The sequence below is a fragment of the Homarus americanus genome, unplaced genomic scaffold, assembly GCF_018991925.1.
Source record: "Homarus americanus isolate GMGI-L3 unplaced genomic scaffold, GMGI_Hamer_2.0 scaffold54443, whole genome shotgun sequence".
Classification (NCBI taxonomy): Eukaryota; Metazoa; Arthropoda; class Malacostraca; order Decapoda; family Nephropidae; genus Homarus; species Homarus americanus.
Window position 1 is genome coordinate 3309041 of NW_024750852.1, and position 16944 is coordinate 3325984.

Genomic DNA, 16944 nt, shown 5'->3' on the forward strand with positions numbered 1-16944 from the left:
AAAGGAGGGCCACCAAGCTGGTGCCTGCACTTCGGCATCTCAGCTACCCTGCGAGATTGGAGCGCCTGAACTTGCCTAGCTTATACTACAGACGGGCAAGGGGGGACCTAGTTGAGGTTTATAAGCATCTCAGGGGGCACTACTCAGTTGAGTGTCCTTACTTGGAGCTGGCGGACGCTCGCCCCACAAGGGGTCACAGCTCAAGATTGAAGAAGCCGCAAGTCCGGAAAACCGTGAGGGCAAACTTTTTCGGAGTGAGGGTTGTAAACTCTTGGAACAATCTACCAGAAAGTGTTGTGACGGCACCGAGTGTGAGCTCTTTCAAGAGAAGACTTGACCAACACTGGAGCGGGTTCAGGTACATTCAGGAGCCGGTGCATGCCCAGTATTTGCCAACAGTGCGTGACAGAGACGTGACCGATCGCCCGGGCGGCTAGCGAGCCGACCTTTTGGTGAAGAATATAAAGGAAAAGAGTCAGACCGATCGCCCAAGCGGCTAACAAGCCGATCAGTGGCGAAGAGGATAAAAGTAAAAAAAAGTTTCAGAATTTGGGTCCAAATATCCAGTACCTTGAGTAATTGTGATAAACAAGAGCACCCCGGCATAAAACCGTGTTGGCATATTCTGGAACGGGGTGGTAATATCGACAATATTTTCCTAGATTTTGCCAAGGCTTTCGACAGTGTACCCCACGAAAGGCTTAAAATCAAACTGGAAGGGTACGGAATTCGGGGAAATGTCCTAGAGTGGATAGAAGACTTTCTACATGACCGCAAGCAGTGTGTGGTGATTAATGGTAAGAAATCGTCACCTGCACCTGTCACAAGTGGGGTACCACAGGGCAGTGTATTGGGCCCGCTGTTGTTTGTTTGTTTCATAAATGACATGCCTGACGTTGTACACTCCTCCATACAAATGTTTGCCGATGACGCCAAGTTATTTCGGGAAATTAAGAACCAAGCGGACTGTGAAGAGCTGCAAAAGGATCTCTGTGGGCTCCAGGAATGGTCGAAGAAATGGCTGCTGAGATTCAATGTCACGAAGTGTAAGAGGATGCACCTGGGGCGTACCAACGGTAAGGAGGCGTATCATATGTCCCAACGGGATGAAGAAACTGCGCTAGTTGAGACTGTGTGAGAGTAGAACCTAGGTGTGTATGTTGACAATGAGCTGAAGTTCTCGGGCCACTGTGAGAAGACGGTAAATCAGGCAAATAAATTATTGGGTCTTACAAGAAGGTCGTTCAGATATCTAGACGCCCGTCCCTCGTAACGATCTTCAGGAGTGAAGTGCTTCCCCATCTGGAGTACTGTCACCCCATCTGGTCCCCGAGATATGCTAGGGACTGTCAGTTGGTTGAAAATGTTCAGAGGGGGGCCACCAGACTGGTGCCTGCACTTCGGCACCTCAGCTACCCTGAGAGATTGGAGCGCCTGAACTTGCCTAGCTTATACTACAGACGGGCAAGGGGGGACCTAGTTGAGGTGTATAAGCATCTCGGGGCACTACTCAGTTGAGTGTCCTTACTTGGAGCTGGCGGACGCTCGCCCCACAAGGAGTCACAGCTCAAGATTGAAGAAGCTGTTTCTCCAGAAAACCGCGAGGGCAAACTTTTTTGGAGTGAGGGTTGTAAACTCTTGGAACAATCTACCAGAGAGTGTTGTGACGGCACCGAGTGTGAGCTCTTTCAAGACAAGACTTGACCAACACTGGGGCGAGTTCAGGTACATTCAGGAGCCGGTGCATGCCAGTATTTGCCAACAGTGCGTGACAGAGACGTGACCGATCGCCCAAGCGGCTAACAAGCCGATCAGTGGCCTCGAAGCGGTCCGACTAATTACCCAAATGTAGCCGCAATGAAGTCAAATAATGGTCCTACATGAATAAATCGGACTGCCAATCACTTCTCGACTAGTATTTGGTGTCACGAAGTCACAAAAAATTGGTAAACTTAATTTAATCTGAGTTTATAGATAGCGTGCATGTACCGAGGGAGCGAGTACTTACTCAAATGTAGCCGCAATGAAGTCAAAACTTAATTTAATCCGAGTTGTGTTAGGTTAGGTTAGATTAGGTTAGGTTAAGTACATGCACTTGATCTATTAACTCAGATTAAATTAAGTTTACCAATTTTTTGTGACTTCGTGACACCAAATACTAGTCGAGGTTAAGTTAGGTTAGGTACATGTACTCGATCTATTAACTCGGATTAAATTAAGTTTACCAATTTTTTGTGACTTCGTGACACCAAATACCAGTCGAAAAGTGATTGGTAACCCGATTTATTCATGAAGGACCATTATTTGACTTCATTGCGGCTACATTTGGGTACATTTGGGTAATTAATCGGACCCGTGGCGAAGAGGATAAAAGTAAAAAGTAAAAGTAAGATTGTTTCGTAGAACTATAGATGTTTCATCATGGCATCTCTTATAATGATCTCAAGTACTTTACATACTATGCTTGTTAGGCTCACTGGTCTTTTGTTTTTCGTGGAGTGACGATCGCCCTTCTTTTTTTTTTTATCATATTCGCCACTTGTCAGTTTACTATCCGTTTGAGCGGTCTATCCAGTGTTAGTACAGGAAGCAACCGGGACCGGGAAACCTGTGATGTTTGGTAAGGTCACACTGGATAACACCCTTCTCACGTGTGTCCAGGCCGAGGCTCGAACCCTTGACATATTGGTAAGAGTTATGCGAGTTACCGCTGTGCCACCAACATTCTTGAAGGTAAGGAGGATGTTTTGTGGCCAAAGAAACACATCAAGCGCTGGACTTTACTTAAATCAGTTCACATTTATAAACATAAGCCATTTTCCAATCACTGGGGACCTTTTGCTCATCCAGGCATTTACAGAACAGGATCTTCAGGGGCTCAGCAAGCTCGTTGCACAACTCCCTTAGCACTCTGGGATGCACCTTGACAGGGCCGGGACTCTTATGAACCTTTAGCTTTGAGAGTTTATTTCTTATAACCTTTTCTGTGAACACAATGTGGGTCAGTGCTGTGTCGAACCATTGTCCTCGAACGCAGGAAGATTAATCGCATCCTCTCTTGCGAACACCGAAGAAAAGAAACTATTCAATGCCTCAGCTTTGTCCTGGCATGGTCATGCAGAATCTGCGTAGCTACCGTCTTCAAGCCTCAGGTCCGATACTCCTACTCGCGTTTTTAATTTCGAATTTGCATAGCGGTAAAACGCCTTTGAGTTTGACTTGACCTCACTTGCAACCAGCCTCTGGAACTCTTTTTCAGCCCTTCTATACTCTGACTTTGTTTGGTTCCTGGCTCTTGCCTACACCCTCCTGTCCTGCTCATCGTTTGACCTAACCCATGCCTTGAATTTCAGGTTTTTCTTAACTTTGTCTACCGCCGCATGGTTCAAGTGTAGGGGTCTCCTTATATTCCTAGAGGCACTGGGTTTGGTCTTGGGTATACAGTATATTTCTTGATCAAATAGTTCACTTTACTAGCTATGCTATTCAGCGTAGTGTCTGCGTTCTTTTGGCCTTAGTGAGTCAGGCCAGTGGATACCCCTCCTCCCGTCGTAATTTCCCTTGTAATATTTGCACCTTGGCCTGGTTTTGTCGTGAACTAACAGTTAAATCTGAAGGACAACATTACATGGTGGCTGGTGCCAACTAGGACTAGATGTTCCAGTTTGGCCACCATACCCTCCCTGTTTATTATGATGAGGTCCAGCGGCTTGGGTGTTTGCTCTGTTCTGTAATGCTTCGGGTCTTTAACATATTGGAACAGAAAATTATCTCTCAAAGTTTCTACAAAAAAGAGTAGCAGGGTTATTTATGTAATTTGGCGTGAACTCGTTTCTCCAGTTGATGTCGCCATAATTAAAGTCCCCCATGATAAGGTGGTGGCTGGGGTTTAGCATCGCTGCATTGTCTATTAAGGCTCTCAAGTTCCTTAGGTTTGGTAAGCTACAGTGTGGGAATCTATAGAAACACACGACACTCAGAGCCGTCACAACACTCTCTGGCAGATTGTTCCAAGAGTTTACAACTCTTACTCCGAAAAAGTTCTGCACAGTACTCTCATGCCGTGAGAACTCACAGGATATGCCCAGGTCAAGATATTAAAGAAAAATACCTTTATTGAAGACATACCTTAATAGATATTTTGTGGCGACTTATTTTGCATAGCTATTGTGCAAAATGTCCCCAGTAGCAGTAGCTATTTTGCACAACAGAATAAAAGTATAGGCATAACTGCTTATTGGATAGACTAACTACCCTGGCGGTGGTTGACCAACTCTCTAACATAACGTGTAATAAGTTGGCGTAATTTAATCAACACGTGTTTAAATAGCCTAATATGAAAAATAAAAATAAAAATACTAACAAGTTACTCACAAAACAAGAGCCGGTAGTGACGCAGCCTAATCTCACGGCATCACTCTGGTAAATGGTGTGGTTTGCTAACGCATAAAATAGTTATGATACGAACCTTCATGAATCCACCTCTTGAATCAGTTACGGAAAAAAATCACCATAAGAAATCTTTCAGTACCCAAGTCATTAAATAACTCTTTTGAAAATATTTGGTACTTCAGCTATCGGTGTATTATTGACGAATTGGCGTAGTCTTGAAGGTAGACGACACACACACTCTTCTGGTTGACTGCCCCAATAAAGAGTGTATAATATGAACTTAATGTTTGGGTGTGCCAACCAAAGTTAATCATTGTCTAAATTATAGTACAATTAGATTATAGTTTAAAGTACAGGCTGTACAGGAATCGTTTAAGAATGTAACCTGAATTTGCCTGAAAGCTGGTGTATTTTCATGTGTTTTGTGGGATTCAAACCTCCATTTTAAGGTCAAGTTGAACAGGCCGTAGTCTTCTTCCCAAATGTAAACTAGCTCCCTCCGGGGCAATCTGTAATCTGTAAACAATCAGCCGACACGGATCAGGGCCTTCTACTGTACATTAGTACCACACACTGTACTCAAGTTCCTTTCTCAATATTCCTTGCGTATTACTGACAAAATTTAAGTCTGTCCATCATCTACTGCATTGCCCCCTCCCCCCTACACATTATTGTTTATTCAGGCAAATTTTATCTTTTTTTTTATATTTCATTTATTATTACCCCGATTTAGGAGGTATATTTGCATTAATTAAAGAATTACCTGCCATGTTTAATCTTGAATTTTAATAATTAAGAAAGTTTGGTTAGGTTAATGTAAACTATAATGTAAATATCCCGGTAAACCACATACTACAGTAGTAGCACCATATTTTCATTAACAATGTACCCATGAACTTTTTTAAGATGCTGTAATTTCAATTTTGGTTGTATGAAAAAAATCTCTTATTGTAAACATTTTATATCTGGAGTGTACAAACATAAATAAAAACAAAATTACAAGTTAATAATGTTCTCTAGAAAACAATATATATATATATATATATATATATATATATATATATATATATATATATATATATATATATATATATATATATATATATGCAAGTAAATCACTGTGGGTGCCTGTGATCCAGGTATATGCTGATAACCACAAGGAAAGAAGAAAACACGTGTTTTCTTCTTTCCTTGTGGTTATCAGCATATATATATACATATATATATACCATGAGTGCTGCTAGAGAGAAGATGCAAGTACTGTACCTAGAGGCAATCTGCCTTCAATAGGGCTAAGAGAAGGTGAAGAACATGTACACACATCAAAAAAACAAAACAAAAAGTATTGTCAACCCTCTCTCACATCCCTGAACCCTGAGACATCACACACTGCACCGTCTATACTGTAGTAGACCCACCAATGTGTAATGTGTCTGATTCACAGGTTCATGAGCCTCAGGGTTCAGGAATGGGAGAGAGGGATGACAGGATCTTTTTTTTTGGGGGGGGGGGGTGCATAAGGATGATCTGGGGTCGCCACTTCAGTAGATATTCACTTAAGGATTTAGATATAATATTATGGGGTGATTTTTTACAAGTATGGATTAGATGAAGTGATAATATGAGAAGATGTAGGTCAGCTCTAAAACTCTTCACATCCTGAACTTCCTTGTGTAAGATATACGTATTATAGTTTCCACCAATACTGTAAATTCTTTTGGATGTTTTTGTATGAATTAGAAGTTTTCATTAATGTACGTATAGTATGGGGCTTCAGTATACTGTAGTGTGTTTTAGACAATACCAATGTGAAGTAAGTGCACCTTGAGAAAACATGATTGGTAAGATGGAGAGGTGAATGAAAGAAAGCAAGAAACAGTTAGAAAGTTCAGGATGTACTTACATCAGTGTGGGGAAGACAGATCTAGCTGTCTAACAGTGAGGAATACATTAAACTTGAAGTGAATTACCGTAATGTGTACAGAAGGTGACTGAACAAATGGGGAAGACTGACAATCTTAAGTGAAACACGTGAAAGAGGGCTGGTGTGACTCATCTCTAGGGCAATGCCAGGTGGTCTTGGTATATTAGAGGTGAACATACTCGGAGTGATGTGGATCAAGTGATCCTGAAACAGGCCGAGTGTATATGAGGGGGAATACATAAACATGACGTAAAATGACAGAGCATTGGATGGACCAATGAATTAACTGTGTGGGATGGAGGTGGATTGACTCTAGGATGGAATGGTCAAGTGCTGTGTTGTTGGAAAGACCATGAAGTGACTTGACCAACAAATGATGGATTAGCAGATTATGAAGTGAATTGATTGTATATGCAAAGGACAAATTACTTGTGAATTTAATGACTTGAGCACTGGGAAAACAAAAGAAGGGACAAGAAATCATAATTCAGTGTCTGGTGATTGAATGTTGAAAAAAATTGGATGCACATCTTGATCAATGAATTCATACTTTATAAAGGAAGAATACAGGTGTTATAATATAGTTTTAGTCTTTAAAATACATGTACAGTAGTCTATAATTTCTTCAACAAGTTTATAATTTACTATTCTCATTTCATCATGAAAATCACGCAAAAGTATACAGTAGTCACCTTCACATCCTTCTCTTACAATTTCAACATATTCTTCATTGTCCCATTTTTACCTAGTACCCAAATTCTCTCTTCCCCAACTAGGAATACCCTTTCACTCATCAACCGAATTATCATAAGAGCCCAAAACACTAAGTTAAAATTATTTGTCTGTGCCTTTAGTCATTTGTATACTATGTGCGGATATAAAAAAAAAAATAAAAAAAATAAATAAAAATATTTCATGAATAAATTATCACCAAAATATAAACCAAGTAAAACACCAGAGTACCGGACCACCTGATTAATGACACGAGTCTTGAAAAAAATTGTATAAAAATTAAAAAAATATCTTGTGGGTCATTGTTATTGTGGTGGAGCGACATAGTGTGGACCATGTGGTCCCGCCCACATGACAACAACACAGCCACGCTGTGGTTATTACTCAGTGCAGACGTGCCTGTTCTCTCATCACATATAAATAACACACATTGTGAGAACAATGCCCAAGCAAGTATGTTCGGTTAAGGCCCCAAAGAGCAGAAAGCGCCTCACCATGAATGATAAACTTGAAGTACTAAGCCATGGTCGACAATAAATGCTCTGTTTTCGAGATAATGCAGAAATTTGGAACTGAATATACTGAAAGCATATCATAAGTGTGATCCACTTCATCTTCATACTGCATAACACACATCGCCAGGCAGCTGTGGCCTTGAGATGGCTAAACATGTTGCCACTGATTCATGTAATGAAATTGTAAAATTTGTGGGAAAACCATTTCAGTACTCTAAAGTGACTTAAAATAAAGGGAATGTAATATAAAACCATAAGAAAGCAAAAGAAATATGAATAGCAAGAGTATGAACAGTATTCTGTGTGGGAAGCTCTTCCCTTTTACTCATTGTTAAATCTACCTGTGACAACGAAGTTCCCAAGAACAAAGTGGAGTTCATGTTCACATTCACTTCATTGCCAGAGGTTCACTGAACACTTCCACATCATCCACTTCATCTGTCATTGCACAAGGCCATCCATCCATGCCACATACGTACGTACGTCAGGACTTGGGAACATTAAAAAATCTTTGTGGCTTTGAAAGTTTCTAGAATCTGGAACCTTTACTTTTATCCTCTTCGCTGCTGATCGACTTGTTAGCTGCTAAGGCGGTCGGTCACATCTCTGTTACACAAGTTTATCATAAGTATAATTATTTTACTTGAACTAATTTATCATGAGCTTAAATAAGCCAATCTGTGTTAGTGTAATATGCTGGCTGTTGTTTTGAACATTGTGCCTCCCTGCTGATATGGATGCCCGAATAAACAAATTCCATCTGATTAACAAAGTTGCTGTGGCTTAATTAATCTGAGACTCGGGGTTTTTACTGTACACAATAGAAATAATCACTGGCTTCACAGCATCAAACATTAACTCATTCAAACTTCCTCAGCAGCATAAATGTTGATGCTTCAGAAATTTTTCAGGTTAATAGTAAGATATTTCAGTACAGGGTACATTGCTTTTCCCTACACTTTCCATAACTCTCTAGAGAATACAGTATGATACATCTTAATTACAAAATGGAAATGCTATGACACCAAACCATTGTATTAATGTATTCAACATTACAGTACTGAATTCTACCATACAAAAGCATTCTTAATATACTGAGAAAAATGTCAATGACTACAGATTCTTTGGTTGACACATTGACTTATCAAATCTAAACTTGACATGCACTTGACAGTGTACTAATGCTGCCCCATAATAAAATTTAACTACCATAGTACTTAGTGAGAAGATAACATAAGCACAAGCAAAGGGGCAAGCTAAAACAGTTTCAAGGAACCCATTAACGTTCAAATTAGTAGAGATACGTGCTGTGCCCAACACTATTATATGGTGACTTTTGATGGTTGGAATGGAGTATGAGCTCACAGGCATCCACTTACATACACACATGCAGACACACAGGAAATCTTCACCAGAAAGCATTAATTAATTACCGGAAGTCAGTACATAAAAAAATCTTTATGCCCTCAACCACTTTCACAAAGTCATAACTCTGTGGAGACGAGTAAGCCTAGTAACGGGCCTTCTTGTGACTAATGTCTTGGGTCTGTATTGACAACTGGCCTAATTTGGAATCACAGCATAATCAATTAACTGATTCTGTATATATTTAGTTTGCTGATGTCGAGACAATGTAACGGGTAAACAATGCAGTGTACTCATAATTAGTCTGGTACAGATCCTTTACAAGCCTCATTATTTAGATCTGTACTCACAGTTAATCTAGTAAAAAGGCTTTACATTACAGTACTAATAAATGGTACTTATTATCACTTGTCTTACCATGTATAGTAACCAAAACCTCCAGTATTGTTAGTGAAGAGTGAGACTCTGTCTTATATGAACATTTCACTTACCTAAATATCAATTAGTGGGGCTACATCAATACAGTATTTTTTTTTTACTGAATATATATTCGACCTTCTAGTGACATCTAAGCATAAAACATCCAATTTTTCATATAGTAATCTACAATGATACAATGGTGGACAATGGCTTTGGTATTTAAAGTACCACAGTGATATATACCGTATAGGTTGATGCTACATAAAAACATCACAAGGGAAAAACTGGCTACAGATGGTCCTAGTCATATCATCAACACACTTAGATATTCTCAATATCATTCAGATTTATGGAAAATTATTATGGCTACCAGGAAGCCACATGTACTTCAAAGTTAAACCTAAACTCACTCAACATACATCACATGAATGACCTTCAGGCTTTAATTATACAGTGCAGTCTCTCCTCGACTTACAACAACCCGGACATGCGACGGCCATGGTCGTATAAAATATTTTTCACATTACGTATTTTCGAGTCCCGACGTTAAGTGATCGCGCTGTGTACTGACAAAATTTTCGTTTGTAATATCCCTTAAAATGGCTGGCAAGCATAAAAGTGAGAGCTCTCGTGGTGCTGAGAAGAAAAAGAGACACCCATTTTAGAATTTTTATGTACGGTATTATTTTTGCCTTTTTGACCTGGTCGTCGGGATGGAACCCCGTCGTAAGTCGAGGAGAGACTGTATCTGATAATGAGACATATTGTTGTACTGCCCGAAGAGTAATAAAAATTTTATGCATTAATTCCTTTATATAAGACCTGAATATATTTGAAAAGTCAAGAGAAAGCCCTGTGTGGAAAATATTTATGGATATTTCACAAACAGGAGTTATGGACCACCTCTCACTCCACCCAGGATATAAAAAATGTCAGTAATGAAATATCAATACTGTACTGTACAATATTTCTCAATATCTGACAACTGTGCAGTTTATCAATATGTTTAGTCATATAAATTATCAAAATACAAATGTTCAAAAAGGAAATAATGTGACTGCCAAATAAAGAGTTTTGATATAAAGAAACAAATTAAAACACTGGGACTCATGTTCTGTTCCATATACAAAAGATTATTCATAGCTTATAATGTTGACCACACATCATCACTCTATACCCCAGCTCTACTTAATCTACAACAATATCACACTTACTTCAAATTACCAAATAAAACATTTTAAAGATTTCAAATATTCAATTTCCTAATTGTAATGACTGAATTTTAGATCCTATATATAACACACTCAAGAGTTAACAATGACTAGTGCAAATGTTACCATCTTATGCTTAACATTTGTTAAGTCCCAGTTGTAATTTTTAGGATTTTAAGGCACACAACAGCATGCTCCTGACTCATTGAACAAACTCAGGTTGAGGGAGCATTTCAAACTTAAATCCCCCTCATTGATAAGGTAAATTGTAGTCCGGAAATGCATATACATACTGTACATAACTACAGTATTACTGCACTAAGCTTCGAAATACCGTAATCTATTTTCTCAGCTAATATTGAAATTCAGGTCTAAAAGCTTTTTAAATAAATAATATTCCTTATACAGTACAAGGTACAGTATTACAGAACTGCAGATATTCATTTACCATGATCCTAATGAGAGGTGTTCGCTATAACGAGTGTATGGTGGTGAGTGTGGAGTGGTGAGGTGCACAAAGCTTCCTTTATAAGTCATCATTGGTCCCCTCTGACTGCTCTTCATAATGTACTGTATCTCACAAAAAAAAATATATACATACAAATTTTTCTATGAATAAATAGTTTATCAGTATAATAAATATAACTTTTAAATAATACAATAATAAACTTTTACAGCATATCACATCTCTTACAAAAAGTCAGGTTTGTATATGAGCCTACAGGGCACCATAACAAATGTAGCTTCTGTCACTGCAATCCATATCATTCACTCAATGAAATATACAACATCAAAAAACAAATTTGCTTAACTGTACAACCTTATTCTGGCACTGTGATCAAACAATATCAGTTTGCTTCATTTTTATCTTTTATTTGTGACAACATATCTTTTTTAACAAAGATGAAGTCATTAGCAAGCCAACCTGGATGAGTCACCTGAGAGAGAACACTATAACCTTGATCTTCCATATATTTGCGTAAGACGTCCTTTCCCTCGCCTCCATGGATAAATTCTACTGACAGTGCCTGAAAGAAGATGTCATATATTTTTCCTCTTTTTAAGTGGAAATTGGAAACAAAACTGAATTCTTTGCATCTCTTCTTTTGAATGTTCACAACCATCAAGTGCCAGGTATGTATGGACTCTTGAATGAACTTGAACATGTGTCAGTCTTGGTTACGTCTGGACCTGGTGATGCCATACCATTCTCCAGCAGGTTATTCCAAGAGTTCACAATTGTTACTCCAAAAATGCTCGATCAGAAAAAAGAAGTCATAAATAACTTCTTTGGTGTAAGAGTTGTGAGCTTTTGGAATAACCTGCTAGAGAATGTTGCAACAGCACTGTGTGAGTTTTCCTTTTAGTCCAGACTTGACCAACACTGGTACATGTTCAGGTACAGTCCCCTTCACTAATGCCTTTACAAGGGCGCATCGGGTTTTGTGCAGTGTGACAACGCTGTGTTTGTTTACATTTGACAGATGGAAACTCGCAATAGTAAACATACTATGGAATCAAATTAAATCAATATTAAAAAAAAAAGCTCAAAGATAATGATTTGTGGAATGTTTATGTGACGAGCCTCTGTAAACGCACTAGCAACGGGGACTGTACCTGCCAACAGTGTGTAAGAGAGAAATGACTGACCATTCAACCAGCTAGTGACAAGTGGCTTAGAGGATAAATTATGGAAATAAAAAATAAACTTAGTACAGTACAGTACTAAATCTCTGTATTCTATGGAGATGGCAGCCATGCTATCATCAAAAACTGGTTTCAATTAACAAATGCCTACATGTGCTAGATTTGATAACAAAAATCTTTTAGCAATGTTTTTAAAATGATTCCCTGAAATTGTTTTTTTTCCAAATCTCACAAAGGTATTTAAACTACTGTACTATCACCTCAAAAATATATTTCTACCAGAATTGGCCTTCATATCTAATTAAAAATAAATACACTAAAAAAAATCATCAGTAACTTCTTTAAAAAAATAAAAATAGTGGGTTTCACACCTTGAAATTTAAGAAAAATATACTGTCTAACACATTTTGTTAACAGAAATATACAGTACAGTAGTGAATGTTCCATTCAAGGATAAAACTACCAAAAAACAGTAACTATTACATATTACAATATTATGAAGTTCATCCAACCTTAAGTTTCATATTCACACAGGACAGTTTATTTCTGACGATCTGGGAAGGTAACACAGACCAGCCAGCATGACGATCTAGGAAGGTAACACAGACTAGCCAACATGACGATCTAGAAAGGTAACACAGACCAGCCAACATGACGATCTAGAAAGGTAACACAGACCAGCCAACATGACGATCTAGGAAGGTAACACAGACTAGCCAACATGACGATCTAGAAAGGTAACACAGACCAGCCAACATGACGATCTGGGAAGGTAACACAGACCAGCCAACATGACGATCTAGGAAGGTAACACAGACCAGCCAACATGACGATCTAGGAAGGTAACACAGACCAGCCAACATGACGATCTAGGAAGGTAACACAGACCAGCCAACATGACGATCTAGAAAGGTAACACAGACCAGCCAACATGACGAAGGTAACACAGACCAGCCAACATGACGATCTGGGAAGGTAACACAGACCAGCCAACATGACGATCTAGAAGGTAACACAGACCAGCCAACATGACGATCTGGGAAGGTAACACAGACCAGCCAACATGACGATCTAGAAAGGTAACACAGACCAGCCAACATGACGATCTAGGAAGGTAACACAGACCAGCCAACATGACGATCTGGGAAGGTAACACAGACCAGCCAACATGACGATCTGGGAAGGTAACACAGACCAGCCAACATGACGATCTAGAAAGGTAACACAGACCAGCCAACATGACGATCTAGGAAGGTAACACAGACCAGCCAACATGACGATCTAGAAAGGTAACACAGACCAGCCAACATGACGATCTAGGAAGGTAACATGACGAGACACAGACCAACATGACGATCTGGGAAGGAGTACAGACCAGCCAACATGACGATCTAGAAAGGTAACACAGACCAGCCAACATGACGATCTGGGAAGCACAGACCAGCCAACATGACGATCTAGAGACCAGCCAACATGACGATCTAGGAAGGTAACACAGACCAGCCAACATGACGATCTAGGAAGGTAACAGACCAGCCAACATGACGATCTAGGAAGGTAACAGACCAGCCAACATGACGATCTGGGAAGGTAACACAGACCAGCCAACATGACGATCTAGGAAGGTAACACAGACCAGCCAACATTCTAGGAAGGTGCCAACATGACGATCTGGGAAGGTACATGACGATCTGGGAAGGTAACACAGACCAGCCACTTACAGTGTTAGGATATGGATGTGTGCTTAGACACCCGTTGACAGCCCAGGCCTTCCGGTTTTTCTTTAGCACCAAGTCAAAGTTCTTGGGATCCCCTTCAATGAGTACCCCATGCCAGCCAAACCGCTTCTCAAAGACGAGGGTGTTGGAGCGAGTCTCACCATCGAGGGCACCGCACTCCACAAAGAACCCGCCCTTCTGCAGGACACAACCAGGGCAAGATTGACAGGATGTTTACATGCAAAACAGTGAGTAGGGTATAGTATATTATTGAATAAGTTTTGGTTAAGAAAGGTGGTGGTGGCCAAGTGGATAAAACGTTCAACTCCTGTCATAAGAGTTGCTTATTTGATTCCAGGGCACTTCCAGTCCACTCATTTCTAAAAAGGTATCTAACCTTATAGTTTAGGAAGTGAAGAAGGTTGAGTACATTGCCTACTTGTGGACTAAAGGCCTAATATAAAGTTTAATGTCTCAACATTGCCCCTTACAGACAGTCACACCTATGAGACCCACTTTCACTGCTGATAACCCTGAAACATGAGAATGCCTGAATGTCTTTCAGTCAATATAATTCCTTTTACAGTTATTTTTGTTTTTATAATCAAGGGTAAATTATTGAAAGTCAATAATAAATTACATCCACAATTTTAAAGTTTGATAATGTAACATATTTTCAGGCCAAAAAAATTAAGAAACACACCACCACTTTAAAAGTTCAATGATCAATTTGATCATTGAAGAAGGAAACTCTCAGGTCAGATGTGCCAACTTTAATTTAACCAGTTAAAATAAACCATACAGGTATTTTACAATACAGTTAAGTACGGTACAGTATTAAACTCCATTCTTTAAAAAATTATTGTAGTGTACTGAAATATTTACCTAAATTAAAAACAGCTATCCAAATAATGTTAATAAACTGCTGTATGTATAGTGCAATAATCTCATATTTTCATAAAAAATCAAATAAATAAGATACTGTACTGTATTAATAATGGTGTGTCAACTCCCAGGTTGGATAAATCAGGCCTGGGTATGATGAGGCAGTAGGCATAGGCTCAGTGACCCTTAAGGTTTAGAGTACCCTCGTTACTGCCAGGCTCAGTTGAAAATAAAACAAAAAAATTGTCATTCAAGACATTCTACACAATGAGCACTGCAATTGGAGCAGTGAACTCATAAAGTCACAAGATTACTAAGGAGAAGAGACTACAGTATTGTACTGTACTCTTACCAGCAAAATTGAAAAAAAATGCCAAAATTTTGTCCCAGCAGAAAAATAGTTACCAAAAGTCAGGAAAATCACATAGAAGCACGTGGAGAAATAGGAAAAAATACAGTACTGCTGTATATTGATAGTTGTTAGTGATGTCCGTGATTCACATACTAGAGGAAGAACTGATAATGGAGTGAAGGAACACTACACAGTGGTACACAAAGAGTGAAAATTGATGATTAAGTGTCCAAAAAAAAAAAATGCACATTGGTCTGGATGTCATCTGACCCATGATGTCTTAACCCAGGTACTAGAGACTCACCTGGCCATTATATTAGGAACTAGAGACTCACCTGGCAATTAGATTAGGTACTAGAGACTCACCTGGCAATTAGATTAGGTACTAGAGACTAACCTGGCCATTATATTAGGAACTAGAGACTCACCTGGCAATTAGATTAGGTACTAGAGACTCACCTGGCAATTAGATTAGGTACTAGAGACTCACCTGGCCATTATATTAGGAACTAGAGACTCACCTGGCAATTAGATTAGGTACTAGAGACTCACCTGGCCATTAGATTAGGTACTAGAGACTCACCTGGCCACTAGATTAGGTACTGAGACTCACATGGCCACTAGATTAGGTACTAGAGACTCACCTGGCCACTAGATTAGGTACTAGAGACACCTGGCCACTAGATTAGGTACTAGAGACTCACCTGGCCACTAGATTAGGTACTAGAGACTCCTGGCCACTAGATTAGTACTAGAGACTCACATGACCACTAGATTAGGTACTAGAGACTAACCTGGCCACTAGATTAGGTCCTAGACTCACCTGGCCACCTAGTTAGGACCTCACCTTCTAGATTAGGTCCTAGTCCTAGACTCACCTGGCCACTAGATTAGGTACTAGAGACTCACCTGGCCACTAGATTAGGTCCTAGACTCACCTGGCCACTAGATTAGGTACTAGAGACTCACCTGGCCACTAGATTAGGTCCTAGACTCACCTGGCCACTAGATTAGGTACTGGAGACTCACCTGGCCACTAGATTAGGTCCTAGACTCACCTGGCAACTAGATTAGGTACTAGAGACTCACCTGTTCTCCGAAAATATTACGAATCTCTTTGGACTGGCCCATGGAAGGGTCATCGTTGGTGCTGGCCAGGCTGTAAGGCTGGTCAGAGGGCGGAAATAAATGCTTGGCCCGGATCCTCTGAAACAATAAAATTTTCCCTGAAATTCATAACAAGGATCTATTAGGTGTCGTGTTTACTATGTTCTGGATTGTTGTAAACCTCAAGATGATTTTGTAGTGGATTTCTCCTTTACAAACGCTGTTTGTCGCTGAGTAGCCGACCCCACGAATTCCACAGTGTGTGCCTCGTGGTCTAGGTCAACCAGCGCCGCCATACATCACGCAGCGGGGGTCAACTACTAAGCCACGCCTACCCCCCGCTATTTAAGACCTGACCTCGTGGTGACCTCTAGAAAGCATCCTCTCCCAGCAAGTGCGGACCCCAGTTCGGGGGGCGCGCCACTCCGAAGCTGACCACGTCCAAGAGTGGGGGCTGGTGGTAAGCGTCCACTGATCGGGGGTCCGCTCACACTTGCAACCTGCAGTATCCCTCCAATCTGCAGGTGGGACCACCTCCAATCCCAATCCGGTCTGGCTGCTCCTGGAGCTCCAGCCGGAACCACCAAACGGGCCGCCTATAGGCAAAGGCCCGTGTCGGACTACGGTCCGACAATCTCAACAACAACAACAACGGTGACCTCTCTCTTTCTACCTC

The 16944-nt window shown here is 40.1% G+C and overlaps 1 protein-coding gene across 1 annotated transcript in view; it reads right to left on the reverse strand.

The window, feature by feature from the left end:
* Positions 1-13522: 13522 nt before the first annotated feature.
* The window catches only part of LOC121854415, a 34469-nt gene continuing 31047 nt past the window's right edge, over positions 13523-16944 (reverse strand). Inside the window, exons 6-8 of the mRNA XM_042349085.1 lie at positions 16251-16367; positions 13928-14122; positions 13523-13597 (exon numbers count right to left, since the gene is read on the reverse strand). Coding sequence (XP_042205019.1) covers positions 13523-13597; positions 13928-14122; positions 16251-16367 — 387 coding nt within the window. The remainder of the gene's footprint in view (positions 13598-13927; positions 14123-16250; positions 16368-16944) is intronic.